Here is a 25299-nt window from a genome sequence, read left to right on the forward strand (position 1 = left end):
ATCACATCTGCCTGTGCTGATTCCACCACAAATAGTGCTGTCCGAGGTGACAGGTGAGCCAGACGGGACGGGACGGTGCAGGAGCCACAGATTGAGCTCGTCAGACCCAGTTTCCCCTGTCTTACACATGCTCTGATTTCATGATTAATTGGGGGTAATTAGGGATTGAGGGGATGATGACCTCTGAACTTTTCATTGTGCTCTGTCCAGCGGGGGCCGGATTATCCTTCTGACCGGAGAAAGGTTCGATACGGTGCAGAAAGTGACAATGAGGATCCGAAGCCAGAGCTGGGGGCAAACGGTGAGAGCATGCCGGCAGCAGCAAGCTGAGCGAGGCTGTCTTCTGATGAGCGAGACTGCCTTCTAATGAGCGAGACTGCCTTCTAATGAGCGAGACTGCCTTCTAATGTGTGAGACTGTCTTCTAATGAACGAGATGAGCGAGGCTGTCTTCTGATGAGTGAAAACTGCCTTCTAATGAATGAGAGACTACCTTCTGATGAGTGAGACTGCCTTCTGATGAGTGAGACTGCCTTCTGATGAGTGAGACTGCCTTCTAATGAATGAGACTGCCTTCTGATGAATGAGACTGCCTTCTGATGAGTGAGACTGCCTTTTGATGAGTGAGACTGCCTTCTGATGAGTGAGACTGCCTTCCAATGAATGAGAGACTGCCTTCTAATGAATGGGAGACTGCCTTGTAATACGTGAGACTGCCTTGTAATGCATGAGACTACCTTCTGATGAGTGAGAGTGCCTTCTGATGCATGAGATTGCCTTGTAATGTGATGCATGAGACTGCCTTGTAATGCGTGAGACTGCCTTGTAATGCGTGAGACTGCCTTGTAATGCGTGAGACTGCCTTGTAATGCGTGAGACTGCCTTCTGATGAATGAGACTGCCTTCTGATGAGTGAGACTGCCTTCTGATGAGTGAGACTGCCTTCCAATGAATGAGAGATTGCCTTCTAATGAATGGGAGACTGCCTTGTAATGCGTGAGACTGCCTTGTAATGCATGAGACTGCCTTCTGATGCATGAGACTGCCTTGTAATGCATGAGACTGCCTTGTAATGCGTGAGACTGCCTTTTAATGCGTGAGACTGCCTTGTATTGCGTGAGACTGCCTTGTAATGCGTGAGACTGCCTTGTAATGCGTGAGACTGCCTTGTAATGCGTGAGACTGCCTTGTAATGCGTGAGACTGCCTTCTGTTGAGTATAACTGTTCTCAAACGAGTGCCCCTGCGTTCCCCTGAGTGAGATGGCCCGGGCCAGTGTGGACACTTGAACCCCTTTCTCTCTTTCAGAATTGCACCGTCCTCAGCCCCGTTCTGTTCACCTGCCCCTCACCCACCGCCCCCAACCACACCCTGGTGGACAAGAAAGTCACGGTGGACTTTTACTTCAATGGCGTCCTGTTCTCCGAGGAGCGAGCAGAGCCCGGGGAGGGGCCGGCGGCCGGGGAGGACCCGCTCTGCTGCGGGGGTCACCAGTTCAGGCTGGAGTATCTCCCCGACCCCATGTTCTTCACTGCCAACAAAGAGAAGCTGATCAAACACCACGTGGGAGAGCCCCTGACCCTGGTGATTCATGTAAGGAGGCGTCCCGATACAAAGTAACTGATACCAGATAAGGACGAGTGGTCCGCTCAGTCTGCACACCTCACCTGCTCGCTGCAGAGCTGGATCTGCTGCATGCTGCCCCGTGTAACACAATCCTGTGCTATTAATGTATCGCAGGCAGGGGGGGAGCACGGCTGCACTCCTTCTCAGCGGCCATAAATATAGCACATAAATATTGTTTTTATAAATGGCTTTTTTTCCCACCCTGATCTCATTACACGGTGTGTGATTGTGCAGCTATTGCGTGCTTTGCAGGCAGTTATGGTGTAAGATAATATTTCCGGCAGCTCTTAATGGCCGGTTTGGTAAGCCTGGAAAGGATTGGCTGCAGCATCGTGTTCTCAGTCCGAATAATGTTGTATTTGTTGTATTGGTCGGATAAGGATCCAACAGCACAAGGGGGGCCTCCTCACTTTTAAAGCTTTACACTCTTCTGCCCCTCTTTACATCATCCCTAATTTCTCGCTACGCACCATCCCGCCTCTTGCGTTCTGCTGAAGGATGTCTTCTCTCTACCTCTTTTGTGTCTAAAGCCCTCTCCCGCCTTAAACCTCTCACTGACTGCCCCACCCCCCTGGAATGCCCTTCCCCTCAATATCCGACTAGCACCCTCTCTATCCGCCTTTAAGACCCAACTCAAAACACAACTGGTTAACGAAGCATATGAGTAGCCCCGTAGCTGATACTATACACCGCATACATTGACTGTGGCCCCCTGCAGACGCACTTACCAGAACACCTTCCTACTGTCTCTGTACGTTATCCATACCTACCAATTCGATTGTAAGCTCTTCGGGGCAGGGACTCCTTTTCCTAAATGTTACTTTTATGTCTGAAGCACTTCTTCCCATGATCTGTTATTTGTATTATTTGTATTATTTGCTATTTATATGATGATCACGTGTATTACTAATGTGAACCGCTATGTACATTAATGGCGCTATATAAATAAAGACAGACAGACATACATACATACATACATACATACATACAACACCAGTCCAGAAGATCCACCAACAGGCCAGGAATTGGGGATATCCCTGCTTCAGCACAAGTGGTTCAATCAGTGGCTCAGCCGTTGACTGAGCCGCCTGTACTGAAGCAGGGATATCATTATAGCCTGACCTGTTGGTGGCCATTGAAGACTGGAGTTGACCAGCCCTGTGATAGCAGTTTGAGTTTGCTCCTGTTATTAGCTTCCAGTGCCCTGACCTCTATCCTTGTGTCTGTTAGAAAGAGCCGGATGGCCTGGGCCTGAAGGAGGAGGAATACCAGGTGAAGGTCGGACACATCCCCTGCGAGATGAACTTTATCTTCAATGACAAAGTCATTCACTGCAGCATCAATGAATCTCTGAGCTCCTCAGAGCGCTATCTACCTGTCACGGTAAGCAGCAGCAGCAGCCTGACCTCACTCACCGACACTCATCTATATCTCCCCGGGACCCTTCTGCACAGATCCTCCTCACACGTGGCGTGGGGGACCACGGTCTACTCAACTCCATATGTCCATTCCTTTAGCCCATGGGGTGGCCGACTCCAGTCCGCAAGAGCCACCAACGGGTCAGATTTTCAGGATATCCCTGCTTCAGCACAGGTGGCTCAATCAGTGGCTCAGTCTTCGACTGGCAAACTCCAGTCCTCAAGGGCCACCAACAGATATGGGTTTACGGATATCCCTGCTTCAGCACAGGTGGCTCTATCAGTCCCTCAGTCGAAGTCTGAGCTTCTGATTGAGCCACCTTTGCTGAAGCAGGGGTATCCCGAAAACCTGACCCGTTGGGGACTGGACTGGAGTTGGCTACCCCTGCTTTAACCCCTTCATGGCTTCAAGGGACTGTACTGTGAGGCAGGCATGACACACATTGATATCTATTTCAATAACTTGTCAGTATCATTTGCTTCCGGTCCCCCCTGATGGGACATTTGTACCTGTTTGTGTTTTGTGACATGTGATATTTATTGTCCGTGACGAAATTGCTGGTCCCCTCGGGCAGCGTAAAATGTAACGAGGCAGAATATACCTGTGAGTTAATGAGTGTAGCATAGTGCACACACAGCTGTGCGTGCAGGCCCCTGTGTGTCTCTAATACAAAGAGCTCACTTTACAAGGACAAGAGGTCCTGCTATTAAACGGAACATTACAGACTCTGGAGCGAGGGACGCAAGTATTTCTTGTACTGCGAAAGTAGTAGACGCATAGAATAGTAACCCAGCAGAGATCGCAAGGAGGCCTATGAAGTTATGTAGATTTCTATTGTTTCCCGCTTGTTAACCCTTTCAGTGCCAGAGAGGGGCATTGAGAGGATTGCAGAGCAATGTCAGGCAGGACATCACTGGCACTGAAGAGATTAACACACGGGATATCCAGGATGCTCCAGCAGCGATGGGGTTAATGAGAGCAGCAAGTCCCATGTCCGCAGCGAGTGACAGCAGAAGGTCACATGTCCGCTCGGTGACCTCATCCCTGGCGATTGCAGAAGCGAAACTCCCTTTGATTTCCTTTTCCCCGTTCTTAACCCTCCTTCTTCCTCCTCCATTTTCCTGCCGCAAGCGGTCACAATAAAGTCATTTTACTGAAGGGAATATATGTTGCTCGCACTAGAGAAATAACACATGCTGCGAATAATTATAGATAGTTTGTGGTAGTAAAGGATTCTGGGAGTTTATTCTGCATGGCTTCTTTTGGGGGTTTATTGAAACACTGTCCTTCTGTTTTGCTGAATCCCTCAGTTGCGTGCGGCTTTGCTCTGCGATTTTCTGACTCATTGTATCAGTCAGAGGTTTGCATGAAATGACCAGTGATTGATACGCTTTGGGAATAGGTGGAAAAACACAAGGCAATTCATCACCGAAGAGCTTCTAATCACATTTTCTGTATAAAGTAACTTCTCCACAATCCAAGTGTGTCCAGCATGGGGAGAAGCTGCAGGAGAAGACGGTGTGAGATTACACCGCTCTCCCAAAGAGCTGACATTCTTCAGTCTGAAGGATGTGAAAGTCACAGTCACGGCTTCATGCTGAAGGGTATGACGGTGTCACATTCACTGAGAAGGACAGAAGTGTCAGGCTTCACCGTCTCAGTTTATTCACTTTAAGGCTACGGTCCCAGTGAGCGCGCGAGCGAGCAGCGGAGTGCCTGGTGGCGCCCATGGCTTTCCCCCGAGCGATCTGAGGACTTCAGATCACTCGCAACAGGGAGGCGTCGCGGGGGGCGTGGCCATGATGTCACTCGGCTTGTTCGCCCTCATTGGCTGGGCCGCCGCCGTGACCAACGCTCAGCCGCCGCGCCAGAAGACAAATTTCTTGTCTTTGGGAAAGGCGATCGCGCTTTGTACGTGTGCGCACACACTCGGACTGGGGCCTGCCCCTAGACGGCCATACTTTGTACGCCCGCGAGCAGTGGGGACGGGGCCTAATACCAGAGGGATTAGCAGCGCGCAGAATTCTCACCACGGGACCTTTGTTTATTTCACAGATCCAGGTTGGTAAATTCAACCAAACTATCACCGTGCTGCACCTGACCGGCATCGATTTGTCCATCATAGTATCCATCGTCATCTGCAGCATTCTGTTACTTCTCTCTGTCGTGGGTGAGTGCAGGGGCGGATTTCCCGGCTGGGTAGGTTATAATGTAGAATGGCAATTTTCGGGGGGGGGGTAATTTTTGGGGGAGAAAATGTGTGTGAGAGAGCCTTACCTTTTCCCGGAGCGGCCCCCTCTTGTAACGTCGCGTCGCCATGGTGACCCGACGTCAAATGATGGCGCAGCATCGCATGACGCGGCGTTGCCATGACAATGCGGCGACACATGGTGACGTCAATACGATAGGGCAGAGGGCCGCCCCCTGTGCCTACAGGCGTCAGGGTTGTAGGTCCGCCACTGGCCCAAAAAAACTAACGGGCCAAACGTATATACAACAGGGCCACCAAAATAACATATCAAGAGCTAAAAACATATAACATCAGGACTCAAGTAACCACAAGCTCCATACAACAGAGGGAATAATGTAATGATGGAATAATCCGAACCCAGACACACTGGGGATCAGTATACTGTACAATGGAATAATCCGAACCCAGACACGCTGGAGATCAGTATACTGTACAATGGAATAATCCGAACCCAGACACGCTGGGGATCAGTATACTGTACAATGGAATAATCCGAACCCAGACACGCTGGGGATCAGTATACTGTACCATGGAATAATCCGAACCCAGACACGCTGGGGATCAGTATACTGTACCATGGAATAATCCGAACCCAGACACGCTGGGGATCAGTATACTGTACCATGGAATAATCCGAACCCAGACACGCTGGGGATCAGTATACTGTACAATGGAATAATCCGAACCCAGACACGCTGGGGATCAGTATACTGTACAATGGAATAATCCGAACCCAGACACGCTGGGGATCCGTATACTGTACCATGGAATAATCCGAACCCAGACACGCTGGGGATCAGTATACTGTACAATGGAATAATCCGAACCCAGACACGCTGGGGATCAGTATACTGTACAATGGAATAATCCGAACCCAGACACGCTGGGGATCAGTATACTGTACAATCAAATAATCCGAACCCAGACACGCTGGGGATCAGTATACTGTACAATGGAATAATCCAAACCCAGACACGCTGGGGATCAGTATACTGTACAATGGAATAATCCGAACCCAGACACGCTGGGGATCAGTATACTGTACAATGGAATAATCCGAACCCAGACACGCTGGGGATCAGTATACTGTACCATGGAATGATCCGAACCCAGACACGCTGGGGATCAGTATACTGTACAATGGAATAAATGCATCATTTATAGCATGGAGTAGCGCATTATTCTTATATGAAAGCCAACATTCAACAGGTAAATGGATACAAGTCACTCAAAACACATGTGAGAATGAAAGAGTAGTGGATGCATGGAATAGTCTCCCAGCAGGTTGTAGAGGTAAAATTCATTCATAAAATCTTGGGATGGGCACAAGGGGGAAAAAAGCCAGAGACTTAATAGTGTCTGAGGTTTCACAGGATAGGGGAGTAATGGGTAATCTCAATTGTCCTTATCTGCTGTGTCTGAATAACACGTTTAGTAAGACTTCGCTTCTCGCCTCTTCCACCAGCTCTGTTTGTTTTCTGCACTAAGAGTCGAAGAGCTGAGCGCTACTGGCAGAAAACTCTGGTTCAGATGGAGGAGATGGAGTCCCAGATCCGGGAGGAAATTCGGAAAGGTAACAAACTGCAGAGCATTTGCCAGTGTGGAACATCTCGGCAGGCTTCCCAGGAGGCCACCATGACTCATGGGAAGGTCTTCTAAGCCAGAATGACCAATGAGGCAGCTCATGATCTCTACTCTCAGAACAATGTTCTACCCTCAGGTTCCAGCTCATGAACTATACTCTCGGAACAATGTTCTACCCTCAGGTTCCTGCCAGCCACCACCTCTGCTAGTTCCCGGCTGGCTCCGTGTTTGAGTCTTCTCCAAGCGGTTCTTGCACATTATGGACATAGCGGGTGTAGAACTGGAGGAAGGCGTCCACCTTACGTATTACAGGGCAGATAAAACGTAGTGTTACTGTTCTTGGACTCCAAGGAAAGATAACCCAGTTTGGAAAAGGTGCCTCTAATAACCAGGTGGGACCTAAACGTGCCAGGGACAGAAGGCATGAACCGGAGACATTCCCGAGCAGAGTAAACATACTTTTCAGAATACACAAATGACGCAATCACACATTGGTCAGTGTGAGCTCCTTAGAGCCTGGTGCTGTATAACACTAAAGGCTCTGTAGTATGAGAACAGCAAGGTGTATAAGGGTCAGCCCTTATCTCTCAGCCTATTGATTCACTTCTAAGTGGGGTTTCTGATTCGACAGTAACAAATAGTTGATGCGTTACAAGCTTTCCAGCCTCTCAGGGTCAGGGTTACCCGATGAAGGATCCCGAGAGGTTGGAAAGCTTGTGACATATCAACTACTTGTGGGTCTAATAAAAGGTATCGTCCCACACACTCCCTCTCTCTCCTTTGTTACTAAACGGAAGAAAGGATCAGCACGGCCCCCAGCCCTGATTAGGGACAGGGAGATCCCTCTGACGTCTGTCTCTCCTCCGTGGTGCAGGATTCGCCGAGCTTCAGACAGATATGACAGACCTGACCAAGGAACTGAACCGAAGCCAGGGGATCCCCTTCCTTGAGTACAAGCATTTTGTCACACGCACGTTCTTCCCGAAGGTAGGTCGGACCCTCATTCATTAGCTGTATGGCTGTTGTTAGGAAAAGACTAGTTTGCACGGTCACTTTTTACATGGATGCCCCCGTGTGTTTTTACTCGTTGCTTTAAGTTCAGGGGGGGGGGGGGGTGAGGAGGATGAACATCCAGGTAAAACCAAAAAAAGAGGAAGCGAGTATCCGGGGGGAGAAGCTGGCAAAATAAATGAAAATGTTATAAGTCCCCTCCTGCCCAGTTCAAAAGACCTCAGCTAATCGGGTTTCTTAGTAACTCACCCCCTGCCCCCCACACACCTCCTCTGCGCAGACCCCCAATACGTAATATTAACCCTTTCACTGCAGGAATATTCACTCTGATGTTCTTATAATGTATCATAGCTGGGGATTGTCCAAGAGACAGGAGATTTTACCACTGGTCTCCTGTCAGAGAGGGGTCTGTGTGTTTTACTTCCTCCCCCTGTCAGAGAGGGGTCTGTGTGTTTTACTTCCTCCCCCTGTCAGAGAGGGGTCTGTGTGTTTTACTTCCTCCCCCTGTCAGAGAGGGGTCTGTGTGTTTTACTTCCTCCCCCTGTCAGAGAGGGGTCTGCGTGTTTTGCGTTCCTCCCCCTGTCAGAGAGGGGTCTGCGTGTTTTGCGTTCCTCCCCCTGTCAGAGAGGGGTCTGAATGTTTTGCGTTTCTCCCCCTGTCAGAGAGGGGTCTGCGTGTTTTTACTTCCTCCCCCTGTCAGAGAGGGGTCTGCGTGTTTTGCGTTCCTCCCCCTGTCAGAGAGGGGTCTGCGTGTTTTGCGTTCCTCCCCCTGTTAGAGCAGGAATCTGCCCCTTTCCCTACTCTCCTGTCTCATAATAGCATCATTAATGATATTTGGCTTTGCTTCCTGTGACATTCCTTTGCTTTGCTCTTCTGCCCGCCTCCTGTTACTTAGCATGTAACCCCAGGCATGTTACATGGGGCCCGTGAGCTGACTGCTCATGCACAGAGAGTGCAGTGTAAACATGGCACCTTGTGGGTGAGCTGCGAACCTAGAAAAGCTTCGTCTTCATCACAGTCTGTCACTCGTCCACGAGCTTCCACCTCTGACGCACTTCGTTTCCCTGGCAGTGTTCCTCTCTGTATGAAGAGCGCTACATCCTCCCACCCCAAAACTTCAACTCCCAGCTGGGGTTCCAGGTCCCGGAGACGCACCCTCTTCTCTGCGGCGAGTGGAACGTGAGTATTTCACATGTGCCGCTCTCACTGAACATGTTCCCGGGGTCAGCCAGGGTCACACATTGCTGTGGGAAGCAGATCCTTGTGAAATCCATTAAGGCAGGAAATCCCCCATAACCCCCTGACACAGCCCAGGTGCGCGGAGGCGCTCGTCCTGCAGCAGATTGTAGCTTTGTTCTGACGGCCCCTTCTGCGCGGGGAAAGCTCCACTTCCTGGGCTGGGGGCACACTGGGCATTTTGCTTCTTTAAAGAATGGTCACAAGTAATGTTTGTATTTGCCGGGCACAGGGCTGTGGAGGGTTTTTGTCACTTTATTACCCACCATAACTTAATTAATGTCTATTCCAGCGTCATATTGCAAAGCCAGAATAACCTCACTCACACTGATGAGAGACAAAAGGTCTGAATAGCTGTCTGTGAGTAGGTTTACTGGCTCTGCACTTCTTTAATTAACCCAGGCTGTGTTGACAAGCTGTGTAATGCGGCAGGCATACGCTTATAGGAGTCCATGTTAAAATGGATGAGAAGCAAAAGGTGACACTGTGCTCATTTGCATGTCATTTCCCAGAATCCCTGGCTGCAGTGGAAGCACTGTATGCTAAGAGATAATGGGGAAGGGCAGGGTTGCAGACCTGTCGGGGACATGTGCACGTGCTCACACCTGGGGTTATTTGCTTCTTTTAAGAGATAATTCAGCGCTATTTGTATTATTGGTGTGTGTGTGGTGTGCTGCATGATTCCTTTGGGGATTTTGGTGGTTTTGGACGGTGTACCTCCGAATTCCCCGCCTGCTGGCTCAAGATTTGCACCGAAAGAGGAAAAATCAACTGGCCATTTGTTTTGGCCGAAGCCCCAGCAGCTTGTACAGTAACAGGGCAAAGATTAAAGCAGCAGCAGCAGCAGCGGAGGAGCTAGTAACTCTACTCACACAAAGCATGACAGGCAGGGAGCTCCGGGCCTGGGAGCAGTGGGCAAAGTCACCCAAATGAATGGATATTTTGCTTTCATTTGTGAAATCCGATGTTAGGCTGAGGCCATGGAGGGGGAAGCCGCGCTCCTCCGCGCTGACGCTGAGGCTCGCCTGCTCGGTCAGGAGCGAATCCATGGACTGGCAGGCGAGCCAGCGTGCACGATCGGGAGGCGGGGCAGTGACGTTGCTGAGCCAATAGCCCGCGAAGCGTCAACGTCATGACGCTGCTTCGCGCTGATTGGGTGTTTTCAGCCAACAGCGCGCTGAGAAACAGTTTCGGCTGTCGGCTGAAAATCCCAGCGCCTCAGCACGCCGGCGGACGCTCGCGGGAGCCCCCTCTAAAGACATCCTCATTGAAGATGACGGGTCTCAGCGCGGAGCGTCCGCACGGCTCAGCGCGGCTTCCCCCTCTATGGACCCAGCCTTACGCTGGAACTCCTGTCATTTTCCATTCGCCAGAAAGGGCCCGTTGGGCTGTGCAGCACTCGCAGGGTGTCGAGCCGGAGGGGCTTGGGTATGTTTTTGGGATTCTCGCCCAGCTCAGCAATTAGGAGCTGGTGGGAGATGCAGCCAAACTGCTCACTGCGCCTCGCTGTGTGTCCCACGGGAAACGAGGAGCTAGCAGAGGAAGCGCAACGAAAGGAGGAGATACAAGACTAGTGAATAACCTGTAACGTCCCAGGGAAGGATCTCATATTAACCCCTCCACTGCTAGAGGGGCCAGCAACACTTCAGAGTTGTATATGTCCGATTAAAACGTCAGCAGTGAAGGGGTCTCTCCCTGTAAGTGTCCAGGATTATGTTTGTGTTGGTTTATAGATGTGTCCCCCCCTCCGATATCTTGACTCGTTAGATTCCCGAGAGCTGCAGGACAAACATGGAGGAAGGGATGGCTTTGCTGTCCACCCTGCTCAACAACAAGCACTTCCTGGTCACGTTCATCCACGCCATGGAGCATCAGAAAGACTTTGCGGTCAGAGACAGGTAATGGCCGCAGCAGAGGAGCAGGGCTGGGGGGTAGTGTGGGCTGATCGTCCAGGAATCCCTGAGAGCAAGAATGGGGTCAGGTGCAGTACGGCAGGGAGGGAAGTGCCAGAGGGCAGAGCAGACCCCAATGTCACACAGATTTCATTGCCAACGTTTTGATCCATCAAGGACCCCCCCCCCCCCCCCTGGGCTGAGATACAACTTAGCATGAAACACCCGTTGTATTTCTTCCCCCGCAGTGAATTAATATCCGTGCAATGGAAAGTCTCGGTATTTGGTCACTGTGATGTCAGAATGTGATGACAGCGCATTTGCCATGTACACGGGACGGTCGCCCAGCCGTGTAGTAGATCAAAGAAAAGCCACATTTACCAAATCACACACCAGCCTTTGTTTATGCATGCTAGGAACGACAGGCCATGGATGACATGCTAGGAACGACAGGCCATGGATGACATGCTAGAACCGTCATGCCATGGATGACATGCTAGAACCGTCATGCCATGGATGACATGCTAGGACCGACATGCCATGGATGACATGCTATGACCGACATGCCAACAACTGACTGACCTGCAGGGATGGACTCACCTGACCCTTTTTCCCTCCTCATCCATCATTGTCTGCCCCCTCCAGGTGTAATTTGGCCTCCTTGCTCACCATCGCACTGCACGGGAAGCTGGAGTATTATACGAGCATCATGAAGGACCTCCTGGTGGATCTCATTGACTCCTCGGCCTCCAAGAACCCCAAGCTGATGCTGCGCAGGACGGAGTCCGTGGTGGAGAAGATGTTGACCAACTGGATGTCCATCTGCATGTACAGCTGCCTCAAGGTACTGGGTTCCCACGTCATACTCAAAAGGGGTAGCACCGCGCAGGGCCAACTCAGAGATATGTTTAATTATTCTTATTATCATCATTTATTTATAATGTGCCAACATAGCCCATAGCACAGTACAACAGGGATAGAGGACGAGGACAGAAACAACAAAATCGGGCATTAACATACATTGTTACAGTAGGTAAGGAGGACCCTGTCCCAAGGAACTTACACTCTATGACCAGGCGCCTGGGGCTTTTTTGTATGAATAAATATAATAGAATTAAAAAATTAGACAAGTAGAAGAATTTCTAAATGATGGACATGTTCCCCTGGAGATCTTTGTAAATACAGTGACCACACGTTCACTTCCCATATCACTGTCTTATCTCTTCCCCATCCTTTCCCCCTTACCTAATTGGTGCTCCAACATGAAAGCATACACACTAGCGTTAAACTTTTCAAGACGGGAATGACCTCTCGCTCCCAATCTAATGTTGCCCGCTGCAAAGGAACCTTTCTGGACTGGGAATAATATTTATTAAAGTCTGATATTATTTTTAGCGTTTCTCCCACCTGGTTTTATCGCATGAAACATATCGCTATCGTTAGGTTATTAATGACACCGTTAATAATGCCGCCGGGGCTCTATCACACGGAAACTCCCCCGCCATCAACGGACGTTACTGTGCGATAAGAGCGTCGTTCTCTCCTACCGAAGAGCGATCTTTCAGAGGTGAAACACATTTTGGAGATGGGGTATTAGCAGGAAATGTTAGATTATCCCTTGGCTCTCCGAGGGACCTCTTTCATTGTATTACAAAGGGGTTAAAAGAAGGATTCAGCGATTAAAAGTGTGCTACAGGTTTATCAATCAACATTGTCCACGTTCTACTTTCCTTGTGGCCCCCGAGACACTATGGGTGAAAGGTCACAGGTCATGTTGTGATACCAGTGATCCTGCTAATGACCGTGCGCTGTTAGGAAAGTGGCCTGGAATTGATTATCTGCAGGACTAGGACTCTGCAAACAAATCCAAATTCAATTACAGCTGCGACGGGACTGATGCCCGGAGGGGAGCCCCCCCTGTCCCCCCCCCCTCTCCAGGGATACAGTGTTACAACAACCCATTGTGTTATCCCAGCCCTGTCCCCTCCGCTGGCCTCATCTCTCTCCCCAGATTGTTACTGTAACACTCACCTGACTGCACAACATATGTATATTAGCATATATACGTGTGTGTAGAGATGCATATATGCAGAGGACTTTATTTCTATATCATATATGCAGAGCAGTGTATGTAGTTATATACAGAGCTGTAAATGTTTTTGTATCTCATTGCAGACAGCTCCGAGATTCTTATACCCTTACCAGGTCACACTCACACCTTCAATATATATATATATATATATATATATATATACTAGCTGAGAGCCCCGGCGTTGCCCGGGATGTTTGTTGTGTGGGGGTGGCATTTGGGTGGGGAGTGGTCCACGCGAGCCGAGCTTCAATAATCAAAAAATAAATAGATGATACCGTTCTGTGGCTAACGAAATGCTTTTATTTGTGCGAGCTTTCGAGATACACTGATCTCTTCTTCCGGCGATGTTACAATGAATGAAGCAAGGATTACTTAAAAACAGTGTCTCTTGGAATGTTATCTGTGCTGGTCCTTCCCCCGTGTGGATGAGATTTATGGCTGGAGGTGTCAAAGGGTAACTGAAAGCAAGTGAAGAAAGAGTGTGTATGTGTATCAGTGTGAATAAAAATGAATGGAGAGCCCACAGTATAAACTGTGCTCTACACAAGGTGTGTGTGGAGTGAGAGGGATATAAATGGTGTGGGTGGGTGTGGAAATGTGAGAGTTTGTAGCACAACTAAAAGTGTGTGTGGATACTATGTGGTCCCTATTGGTGTATAGGGATAGAAAAATAAGGAGTATTAGTATGTGTGAGAGACAGCTGTGTGTGCATACATATAGCACAGTATGTACAGACATGGCCTTTAGCGCTCATGGGAAGAGAGTTCGCTAGTGTCAGTATATATATATATAATTTGTCACAGCAGCTGGCGCACACATATACCGAAAAAACTCCAGATGCTAGTCCCATAGAAGATAATAAAGGCAAATATTACCAGATGGTCCAGTAAGGAGGCACAGCACACACAGGATGTATTTCAAAGGGATGTATTGAACACGATAAAACAACGTTTCGGTTCCGTTTGCAGGAACCCTTGTGTGCTGTCCCTCCGTACTGGGCCACCATCTGGTAATATTTGCCTATATATATATATATATATATATATATATATATATATATATATATACTAGCTGAGAGCCCCGGCGTTGCCCGGGATGTTTGTGGTGTGGGTGTGGCATTTGGGTGGGGAGTGGTCCACGCGGCCCATGGCAGTGTGCGGTGGTACTGCTGCTGTGGCTGTACTGATGGTGATTGTATCGGTGTGCTGATTTGGGAGGGTTTGTTGCTGATGTGGGGGTGCGGATGTGGGTGTGCTGATGGGGAGGTGCGAAGGTGCCAATGTGTGGGTGCTGATGGTGTTGATGGGGGCTGGGAATGGTGGGGAGCCGAGAATGCCAGTGTGCTGGGGGGGGGGGGGGGGCATGGGATACCGGTGTGCTGATGCTGGGGATAGTGTATGTGTGTGTATACGTGTGTGTGTGTATATATACACACGTGTGTGTATACATGTGTGTATACATGTTTGTGTGTGTGTGTGTATACATGTTTGTTTGTATACATTGTGTATGTGTACGTGTGTGTGTGTATACATGTGTGTGTGTATACATGTGTGTGTGTGTGTATACACGTGTGTGTGTGTTACATTTGCACGCCCCGGGCGAGTGGATTTAACATCGTGGCGAGCTCCTATTGGCCCAAGCAGCACACGTGTGGTACTAGGTGGCGAGTAGATTTTTTTGTTCGGCGAGTAGATTGTTTGGTGATTTGTCGACCACTGAATATATATATATATATAAGGTGGGGGGGCTCCTTATAAAGCGATGGGGTCCCTGCCCTTGTTATAAAACGGATGGGATTTTGTCATTGCCGAGTTGTCCCCCGCCCCCGCTAGTTGCGCTGGGTTTGTAAAGGCCGCAGTGCCTCCTCCCGCGCCGTGTATAACCCGCCGTGTTCCCCCGCAGGAGACTGTGGGCGAGCCGTTCTTCTTGCTGCTGTGCGCCATCAAGCAGCAGATCAACAAGGGGTCCATCGATGCCATCACGGGGAAGGCCAGATACACGCTGAACGAGGAGTGGCTGCTCCGGGAGAACATAGAAGCCAAGCCTATGGTGAGCAGCGCCCCCTGCAGGCTGTGGGTTGGGAGACACCACGGGGGGTATCTATGGCAGGGTAAAGGGGCAGATCCTCCCAGCAGGGAAGTCTGAAACTAGTTGGGGAAGAGGAATCGCTCATCCAGTAATTATTCTTACCGCCATTTATAAAGGACATGTATTGGGGCAGAGTGTGTGGGGTGGGCCATGGAGTAACACTATAATAGCTCACACAGACTGATGCGAAGAGCTTACAATCTATGATTATTGCTGGAAGAATGAATTAGCATTATTAATAATATAAGGTGCCTGCAATGCAGAAGTATTAGTAATGAATGAAATGCTAGCCTTTGTTGGATGTGACATCATGTATTTAAAATCAGTGGCTCAGTCGAAGACTGAGCCACTGATTGAGCCACCTGTGCTGAAGCAGGGACTGATTGAGCCACATGTGCTGAAGCAGGGATATCCTTAAACCCCAACCTGTTGGGGCGTCTTGAGGATTGGAATTGGGATCCCCTGCACTACATGACCAGCTGTACCGTGTTGGGTGTTGTGCGTTGTAAGCGGGTGATGGGATGTCCATCGGACTTGTTTGGAAGTTTCTCCATGCAGCACGAGCAGAGGAACATTTTATATGCAAAATGTTGGAGGGTCTGCAATAATAATCCCCTCCCCCCCCATGTTATTACCTCTGTCTAATAACAGAATTATAATGTATGATGTCTAATTTGCCTTTCATTTGGCAACAAATGTGCAATAATACGTATGTGCAGCCACCCCTGGGGGGGAATCCTGGTCACATTTATCTAGCATCCAATCATGGCTGTAAAACGTACTTCTCCATATAAATACCCAGGCACATCCACCCCTCCCTGCTCCCCTGACCTCTCCTGTGGTCAGAAGGAGGTGGTACTAACGGTGGGCGCCTCTGAATTCTGTCACCATCAGATAATAATCCCAGTAGGGACATGACATAAGAATCCAGTTATCCTGCTAAGACGTTGCTACACACGGGTTATCTGTGGCCCCCTCTGACTGTTAAATAAAACAAACACCTCTCTCGGGGGCGCAGAAACATGTGTCCCGACATTGACAATCCCCAACATTATTACATTTCCTTTACTGCAAGTAAGAACTGGCCCATGTCTGCTGCCAGCTTTCATGTTCCCAGTGTTTGCAGAGGAAAGGGTCGTGGCCAATGAAAAAATAATAATTATTATTATTATTATATCTTACATACAATAACTATAATAAATAATTCACTGTTACTCGGTAATCCAGACCCATTCCTAATCATTTCATGGTCCCTATATAGAGTTTGTTGTTGGTCTTTTAATAAAGGTGTCTGTTCCTCTGAGGTCCCCCACATGGGTGTTCCTATAATAACGTGTCCCAAACACTCCCCATGGTGATTGCGGTGAATGACCCAGCTCGGACATGGGACAGTGGGTAACCCCCCTCCCCGGCTCTCTCCCGGCAGAACCTCAACGTGTCCTTCCAGGGCTGCGGCCTGGACTCCCTGTGTGTGCGTGTGCTGGACACGGACACCGTGGGCCAGTGCAAGGAGAAGATCCTGGAGGTGTTCTGCAAGAACCTGCCCTTCTCACAGTGGCCACGGGTGGAGGGCGTGGACTTGGGTGAGTGCTTGAAAATGGAACAATGGATTACTATTATCTTTTCATTGCGTGGCGCCCGCATATTCCACAGCGCAGTACCATGTGGGAGGGAGGACAACAACATGATATGGCAAAAGAGTACATACTGTCTGTGTTAAGACACACTGAGACAGTAGGAAGGCGGTCACTGTCCCAAGGAGCTTACAATCTAGGACCACAGCAATGAATCCATCTGCTCCTCCCAATGTCATCAAGGGAGGTGGACACTGTGTTGAACCCTTCATCTCCAGAACAGTGTTTGGGGGGGTCAGGTACCACAAGATCATGTGAGGTTTCTCATCTTGGATGGGGCCCATGAGGCTGAGACGACAATAAGTGTTACCGAGCTGAGATTTAAGAGGACCCAACGTTACACCCCTCTGCTTCCCCCTCCCCAGAATGGTTTGCCTGCAGCTCGAAGAGCTTCATCCTGCGGGATTTGGATGACACGTCTCTCATGGAGGACGGAAAGAAGAAGCTCAACACGATGGCCCATTATAAGGTACCTGGGGCTCAGGGGTGGGGTGTATTCTGTGTTCAGAACACATGCACTGCTGTGTGCGTGGTCTTTATTTGCCACAGTTTTCCCTGTCCTGGGTTTGCTAAGCAGATGGTGACACACAATGGCGATTCACCCACTTCAGAGGCCAGTTGAAGGGTTGCTGCTGAGACGTGGTGTTACTGTGCCTTGCGACACGTCACAGCTGCTCACTCTTCTGTTTCCTACCCATCAGATCTGCGAAGGTGCCTCTCTGGCCATGAGCCTGAAGGACCGCAGGGATGACACGCTCGGGCGAGGTGAGGAGAGCTGGGGGTGAAAGGGACTGAGCAAAATGTCCCTTCCTTTCTGGCCCTAAATGTAAGTGACCGGCCGAGTCCTGGATCAGAGTATGGCTGATACATTAAAGCGGCAATCCAGTGTCAGTGTTGTATTTATCTATTACAGGATTTAAGCAGGGGGTCTCCGGAGCTGAACGGTGTTAATTTCAGCTGCGGGGACCCCCTGCTCCCAGAGATACTAACCTCCGTATGGGTGCCGGTATCTGCTGGCAGGAAACTTGTGGGCCTATCAAAATGGTGGGCCTATCAAAATGGCGGCGTTTAAATTTCCCACGTCCCGCAGGCCAATAGGAAGCTGCAACGGATGAATCACGGCTTCCTATTGGCCTGCGTGACCAGGACCTTTAAACTTGCCAGAAATTCCGGCACCCCCAACAGAGGTAAGTATCTCTGTCTGCAGGGGTCCTCGGAGCTGAAATGAGCGCGGTCCCGCTCCGGAGACCCCCAGGGTAAATCCTCTAATAAAATTCAAATGAAACCTGGCGTGCTGCTTTCCCCGTGACTTAGTAAAGTACAAAGCGGCGTGCAGCGAGCGTTCACTTTCCCAGAGATTGCGCGGTCAGACGCGCGTGTGCCGCGCGCACTAATTATTTCTGTATTCTCTTTTTCTTTGCAGCGAAGGATCTGGACACAGAAAAGTATTTTCATTTAGTAAGTTATTTGGTCTGAACGTCCTTCACAATGGGGGGGCGGGAATGTGAGAGGCGCTCAAAGAACGTTCCCTACAGGATAGAAATAACCGTCCGCAATCCATAACCGCCATTGATCCATCAATGCAGGACCGGCTGGGATGTTTGCGGGGCTCGGTGCCGGGACCTGTGTGGGCCCCCCGGGTCTTACCTTCTCCGGCGGCATCTCCTCCTCCCGGCATCGCCCCCTGCATGGTCCAGCCACCGTGGCTCCGCGATGTCAAATGGCGTCGCGTTGCCATGATAACGGGATGTCACGTTGTCATGGCAGCGCCACATGGCGTCCCGTTGTCGCGGCAATGTGACGTCACGTGCCATCCCGTTGTCACGGCAACGCGACGCCACTGGACATCGTGGGGCCATGATGACGTGACCGTGCAGGAGGAGATGCCGCCGGCGGAGAAGCTAAGAGTTACAGAGGCCTCGCGCTTTCCCCACCGGCAATCAGTTTGTCGCGGGGGTGAGCGCGGGGTCTATGTAATAGCGGGGTTCGGTGCAATGGCACAGACGGCACCGCCATCACCCCGGCCCTGCCATTACGCCGGCCCTCACTTGAGAAAGACCTATTGGTGGAAACGTTGTGTGGCACAATAAATTAGCTTTATTTAAAAAACCCGTGGAGCGTCGGATCCTTCCTTCCTGAAAAACTGTATGTATTTATTTATTCATTGTGGAGTGCAGCATAACCCCTTTTAGATTATGCCGGCGCTGCCATCACGCCGGCTATCAGCGTTTAATAAGTGGTGACAAAGGAGGGAGAGGGAGTAGGGGGTACGGTACCTTTTATTGGACCGACAAGTAGCTGATATGGTAAAGATTTCTAACGTCTCAGGGTCAGGGTAGAACCCGATGAAGGACCCCGAGAGGTAGGAAAGAGGGTAACATATCCACTACTTGTGGGCTCAATAAAAGGCATCACACACCCTACTCCCCCCCGCCCCCTTTTTGTTACTACATGGAAGAAAGGACCAACACGGACCCCCACCCTTCTTTGCCAGCGTTTAATAAATATCCTTCAAAGAGTTGACAAGAGAGTAAGAAAGAGAGAAAAAGTTAGGCTCGGAAAGAGTGAAAGGCGAGAGAGAGAAAGAGAGAGAGAGAGAGAGACGTTTGCAGATTAGTCCGAATTAAAAAAGGCGTCAGTGAAAATAAACTCAAACAGACGGGACGTCGGTACCAGATAATGTTTCAGATTCCTACACGAATCACAGAAATCTCTCACTATAATTAGAAGCAGCTCTGCGCTCGGCCGCTGATAAAATTCCTAGGAAAGTGCAGCATTTTTGGGTCATCTGAGGAATTCCAGGTTATCCCCTCTGCTGCTGCTCTGGGTTTGGTCCTTTATAAACCCTCCGCTCTGCAGTTACTCTGTGCTCAGTCAGACGCTCTCGGGTCACGGAAACAGGGACGGATCACGCGTGTTGTGTGTCTAAGGATGTAAACATTTCCTGTGTATAGGGAACCGCAGCTTTTCTTAACACATTTAATTAAAACTCTGTGGCAACTTCCTCCCGATCACAAGACGCTCTGTCATGATCTGTCATGATCGATGATCTGACACCAACCTAAAGACCTTCCTCTTATCACCCAGATAACATTCCCTGAGCGAAATGTGTTATTTAAGCAACTCTGTTGCACATCCGGGCATATTAGGCATATTAGGGTTATACGTTTTAAAGGCTTCTATGTCTGCACCCACAAAGACTGCAAAATGTACCCACAAACTGCTCTGTGCCCACACTGCCCTGTGCCCACACTCTGCCCTGAGCCCGCACTCTGCCCTGTGCCCACACTCTGCCGTGAGCCCGCACCCTGCCCTGTGCCCGCACTCTGCCCTGTACCCACACTCTGCCCTGTGCACACACACTTCCCTGTGTCCACACTCTGCCCTGTACCCACACACTGCCCTGTGCCCACACTCTGCCCTGAGCCCGCACCCTGCCCTGTGCCCGCACCCTGCCCTGTGCCCGCACTCTGCCCTGTGCCCATACTGTGCGGTTCCCACATTCTGCCCTGTGCCCACACTCTGCACTGTGCCCATACACTGCCCTGTGCCCACACACTGCCCTTTGCCCATGCACTGTGTCTAGATGTTTGAGCCCATGTACATGTGTCAGTGCTCTGAGTCACATTCCTAACTTTCCTGCTGCACCTTTAAGGTTCTTCCAACTGATGACATGGCAGAGACCAAGAAGTCTCACAGACAGAGCCACAGGAAGAAGGTGCTGCCTGAAATCTACCTGACCCGGCTACTCTCTACAAAGGTAGGAGCAGCTGTCACTGTGCATCACTTCCAACAGCACCCAGGACACACACATCACCCTGCTCCTGAGAGCACAGCACACACACAGCACCCTGCTCCTGAGAGCACACCACACACACACAGCACCCTGCTCCTGAGAGCACAGGACACACACACAGCACCCTGCTCCTGAGAGCACACCACACACACACAGCACCCTGCTCCTGAGAGCACAGCACACACACAGCACCCTGCTCCTGAGAGCACAGCACACACACAGCACCCTGCTCCTGAGAGCACAGGACACACACACAGCACCCCGCTCCTGAGAGCACAGCACACACACAGCACCCTGCTCCTGAGAGCACAGGACACACACACAGCACCCTGCTCCTGAGAGCACAGCACACACACAGCACCCTGCTCCTGAGAGCACAGGACACACACACAGCACCCCGCTCCTGAGAGCACAGGACACACACACAGCACCCCGCTCCTGAGAGCACAGGACACACACACAGCACCCCGCTCCTGAGAGCACAGCACACACACAGCACCCTGCTCCTGAGAGCACAGGACACACACAGCACCCTGCTCCTGAGAGCACAGGACACACACAGCACCCTGCTCCTGAGAGCACAGGACACACACAGCACCCTGCTCCTGAAAGCACAGCACACACACACAGCACCCTGCTCCTGAGAGCACAGCACTCACACAGCACCCTGCTCCTGAGAGCACAGGACACTCACAGCACCCTGCTCCTGAGACCACAGCACACACACAGCACCCTGCTCCTGATAGCACAGGACACACAGCACCCTGCTCCTGAGAGCACAGGACACACACAGCACCCTGCTCCTGAGAGCACAGGATACACACAGCACCCTGCTCCTGAGAGCACAGGATACACACAGCACCCTGCTCCTGAGAGCACAGGATACACACAGCACCCTGCTCCTGAGAGCACAGGACACATCTCCTGACACAGACCGTGCGGCAGTGAGTGAGCAGGTTGTAAGATCAGCACAGAGTCTCAGCAGTGGGTGTCTCGCTCCCTTGGGCCTGCAGGGCACGCTGCAGAAATTCCTGGATGACCTGTTCAGAGCCATCCTGAGCATCCACGAAGACCGACCACCGCTGGCCATCAAATACTTCTTTGACTTCCTGGAGGAGCAGGCGGACAGGCGCGGGATTTCTGACCCAGACACTCTGCACATCTGGAAAACCAACAGGTGAGACTGACCCTGGGGAGGAGAGTGGGGTGTGTACACAAGGGAGACTGACCCTGGGGAGGAGAGTGGGGTGTGTACACAGGGGAGACTGACCCTGGGGAGGAGAGTGGGGTGTGTACACAGGGGAGACTGACGCTGGGGAGGAGAGTGGGGGTGTGTACACAGGGGAGACTGACGCTGGGGAGGAGAGTGGGGTGTGTACACAGGGGAGACTGACCCTGGGGAGGAGAGTGGGGTGTGTACACAGGGGAGACTGACGCTCGGGAGGAGTGTGGGGTGTGTACACAGGGGAGACTGACTCTGGGAAGGAGAGTGGGGTGTGTACACAGGGGAGACTGACTCTGGGAAGGAGAGTGGGGTGTGTACACAGGGGAGACTGACCCTGGGGAGGAGAGTGGGGTGTGTACACAGGGGAGACTGACCCTGGGGAGGAGAGTGGGGTGTGTACACAGGGTAGACTGACGCTGGGGAGGAGAGTGGGGTGTGTACACAGGGGAGACTGACCCTGGGGAGGAGAGTGGGGTGTGTACACAGGAGAGACTGACCCTGGGGAGGAGAGTGGGGTGTGTACACAGGGGAGACTGACCCTGGGGAGGAGAGTGGGGTGTGTACACAGGGGAGACTGACCCTGGGGAGGAGTGTGGGGTGTGTACACAGGGGAGACTGACCCTGGGGAGGAGAGTGGGGTGTGTACACAGGGGAGACTGACCCTGGGGAGGAGAGTGGGGTGTGTACACAGGGGAGACTGACCCTGGGGAGGAGAGTGGGGTGTGTACACAGGGGAGACTGACCCTGGGGAGGAGTGTGGGGTGTGTACACAGGGGAGACTGACCCTGGGGAGGAGAGTGGGGTGTGTACACAGGGGAGACTGACCCTGGGGAGGAGTGTGGGGTGTGTACACAGGGGAGACTGACCCTGGGGAGGAGAGTGGGGTGTGTACACAGGGGAGACTGACCCTGGGGAGGAGAGTGGGGTGTGTACACAGGGGAGACTGACCCTGGGGAGGAGAGTGGGGTGTGTACACAGGGGAGACTGACCCTGGGGAGGAGAGTGGGGTGTGTACACAGAGGGGACTGACCCTGGGGAGGAGAGTGGGGTGTGTACACAGGGGAGACTGACCCTGGGGAGGAGAGTGGGGTGTGTACACAGAGGGGACTGACCCTGGGGAGGAGTGTGGAGTGTGTACACAGGGGAGACTGACCCTGGGGAGGAGAGTGGGGTGTGTACACAGGGGAGGAGAGTGGGGTGTGTACACAGAGGGGACACTGCTTCGCTATACAATGATCCCACACAGTATGTGACAGTGACTGTGTCACAGCATTTCAAGGACAATCTCCAGCAGTGAGAAAGGAGCAGCAAGTGCTTGTAAATAGTTACATGTCAGAGGGGCAGCAATGTATTTCCCAGCATGTTATTATGTCGCTCCGCCTGATATTATGTCGCTCCGCCTGTTATTATGTCGCTCCGCCTGTTATTATGTCGCTCCGCCTGTTATTATGTCGCTCCGCCTGTTATTATGTCGCTCCGCCTGTTATTATGTCGCTCCGCCTGTTATTATGTCGCTCCGCCTGTTATTATGTCTCTCCGCCTGTTATTATGTCGCTGCGCCTGTTATTATATCGCTCCGCCTGTTATTATGTCGCTCCGCCTGTTATTATGTCGCTGCGCCTGTTATTATGTCGCTCCGCCTGTTATTATGTCTCTCCGCCTGTTATATCACTCCGCCTGTTATTATGTCGCTCCGCCTGTTATTATGTCGCTCCGCCTGTTATTATGTCGCTCCGCCTGTTATTATGTCGCTCCGCCTGTTATTATGTCGCTCCGCCTGTTATTATGTCGCTCCGCCTGTTATAATATCGCTCCGCCTGTTATTATGTCGCTCCGCCTGTTATGTCGCTCTGCCTGTTATGTCGCTGCGCCTGTTATGTCGCTCCGCCTGTTATGTCGCTCCGCCTGTTATTATGTCGCTCCGCCTGTTATGTCGCTCCGCCTGTTATTATGTCGCTCCGCCTGTTATTATATCGCTCCGCCTGTTATTATGTCGCTGCGCCTGTTATTATATCGCTCCGCCTGTTATTATGTCGCTGCGCCTGTTATTATGTCGCTCCGCCTGTTATTATGTCTCTCCGCCTGTTATATCACTCCGCCTGTTATTATGTCGCTCCGCCTGTTATTATGTCGCTCCGCCTGTTATTATGTCGCTCCGCCTGTTATTATGTCGCTCCGCCTGTTATTATGTCGCTCCGCCTGTTATTATGTCGCTCCGCCTGTTATAATATCGCTCCGCCTGTTATTATGTCGCTCCGCCTGTTATTATGTCGCTCCGCCTGTTATAATATCGCTCCGCCTGTTATTATGTCGCTCCGCCTGTTATTATGTCGCTCTGCCTGTTATGTCGCTCCGCCTGTTATTATGTCGCTCCGCCTGTTATTATATCGCTCCGCCTGTTATTATGTCGCTCCGCCTGTTATTATTTCGCTCTGCCTGTTATATCGCTCAGCTCCGCATGTTATCGCTCTGCCTGTTATATCGCTCAGCTCCGCATGTTATCGCTCTGCCTGTTATATCGCTCAGCTCCGCATGTTATCGCTCTGCCTGTTATATCGCTCAGCTCCGCATGTTATCGCTCTGCGTGTTGTTGTATCGCTCTGCGTGTTGTTGTATCGCTCTGCGTGTTGTTGTATCGCTCTGCTGAGACCCACCCTCTCTGCTTCTCCCTGCAGCCTCCCTCTGCGATTCTGGGTGAACATCCTGAAGAATCCCCAGTTTGTGTTTGACATGGAGAAGTCGGATCACATGGACGCCTGCCTCTCTGTCATCGCGCAGGCTTTCATTGACGCCTGCTCCATCTCTGACATGCAGCTGGGCAAGGTACAGTACTGCCGTTCTCCACAACATGTCGCCTGCAACAAACCTCTATAAGCTCTTTATAAACCATCTTTTTTATTCTGCAGCACTCCAACAATATATTTTTGTAATTGGTAAATTTGGGGAGGGATAGAACAAAATGGCTGCAGTTTTATATTTTCTAGCATTTTCCCCATCAGTGCGGAGGGATTGCTGGTTTCTCTTCATTGTGAGATGATCCAGGTTTCAACTGGTTTTTTTATTTAAAAAAATAAATAAAATTCAGGCCCTTCAAATAAAAATATCACTTGTGCGCACATTCACGTCCCAGACAGGTCTGCAGCCGCGCTATTCCCCATTATAACTTAGCGTGTACAGTACAGCCAGGGATTCTGGGAAATGACATGCAAATGAGCACACAGTGCTTCCACTGCAGCCAGGGATTCTGGGAAATGACATGCAAATGAGCACACAGTGCTTCCACTGCAGCCAGGGATTCTGGGAAATGACATGCAAATGAGCACACACTGCTTCCACTGCAGCCAGGGATTCTGGGAAATGACATGCAAATGAGCACACACTGCTTCCACTGCAGCCAGGGATTCTGGGAAATGACATGCAAATGAGCACACAGTGTCACCTTTTGCT

General features: G+C 50.9%; 1 protein-coding gene across 3 annotated transcripts in view; it reads left to right on the plus strand.

Annotated features, from left to right (window-relative positions):
- Nucleotides 1–25299, plus strand: part of LOC142475940 (plexin-D1-like) — a 72994-nt gene that overhangs the window by 41344 nt on the left and 6351 nt on the right. For all 3 annotated transcript variants that reach the window (XR_012791210.1, XR_012791211.1, XM_075581604.1), the window contains exons 17-33: nucleotides 211–301; nucleotides 1307–1591; nucleotides 2855–3007; nucleotides 5099–5213; nucleotides 6760–6867; nucleotides 7753–7865; nucleotides 8961–9068; nucleotides 10893–11023; nucleotides 11663–11861; nucleotides 15012–15158; nucleotides 16624–16780; nucleotides 17197–17300; nucleotides 17533–17596; nucleotides 18255–18289; nucleotides 20487–20591; nucleotides 21641–21804; nucleotides 24528–24675. Coding sequence is in view for 1 of the 3 variants with exons in the window: in XM_075581604.1 (XP_075437719.1) it covers nucleotides 211–301; nucleotides 1307–1591; nucleotides 2855–3007; nucleotides 5099–5213; nucleotides 6760–6867; nucleotides 7753–7865; nucleotides 8961–9068; nucleotides 10893–11023; nucleotides 11663–11861; nucleotides 15012–15158; nucleotides 16624–16780; nucleotides 17197–17300; nucleotides 17533–17596; nucleotides 18255–18289; nucleotides 20487–20591; nucleotides 21641–21804; nucleotides 24528–24675 (2227 nt within the window). In the remaining 2 variants the exon portion in view is untranslated. The remainder of the gene's footprint in view (nucleotides 1–210; nucleotides 302–1306; nucleotides 1592–2854; nucleotides 3008–5098; nucleotides 5214–6759; nucleotides 6868–7752; nucleotides 7866–8960; nucleotides 9069–10892; nucleotides 11024–11662; nucleotides 11862–15011; nucleotides 15159–16623; nucleotides 16781–17196; nucleotides 17301–17532; nucleotides 17597–18254; nucleotides 18290–20486; nucleotides 20592–21640; nucleotides 21805–24527; nucleotides 24676–25299) is intronic.

Source organism: Ascaphus truei, unplaced genomic scaffold, assembly GCF_040206685.1.
Source record: "Ascaphus truei isolate aAscTru1 unplaced genomic scaffold, aAscTru1.hap1 HAP1_SCAFFOLD_1443, whole genome shotgun sequence".
Classification (NCBI taxonomy): domain Eukaryota; kingdom Metazoa; phylum Chordata; class Amphibia; order Anura; family Ascaphidae; genus Ascaphus; species Ascaphus truei.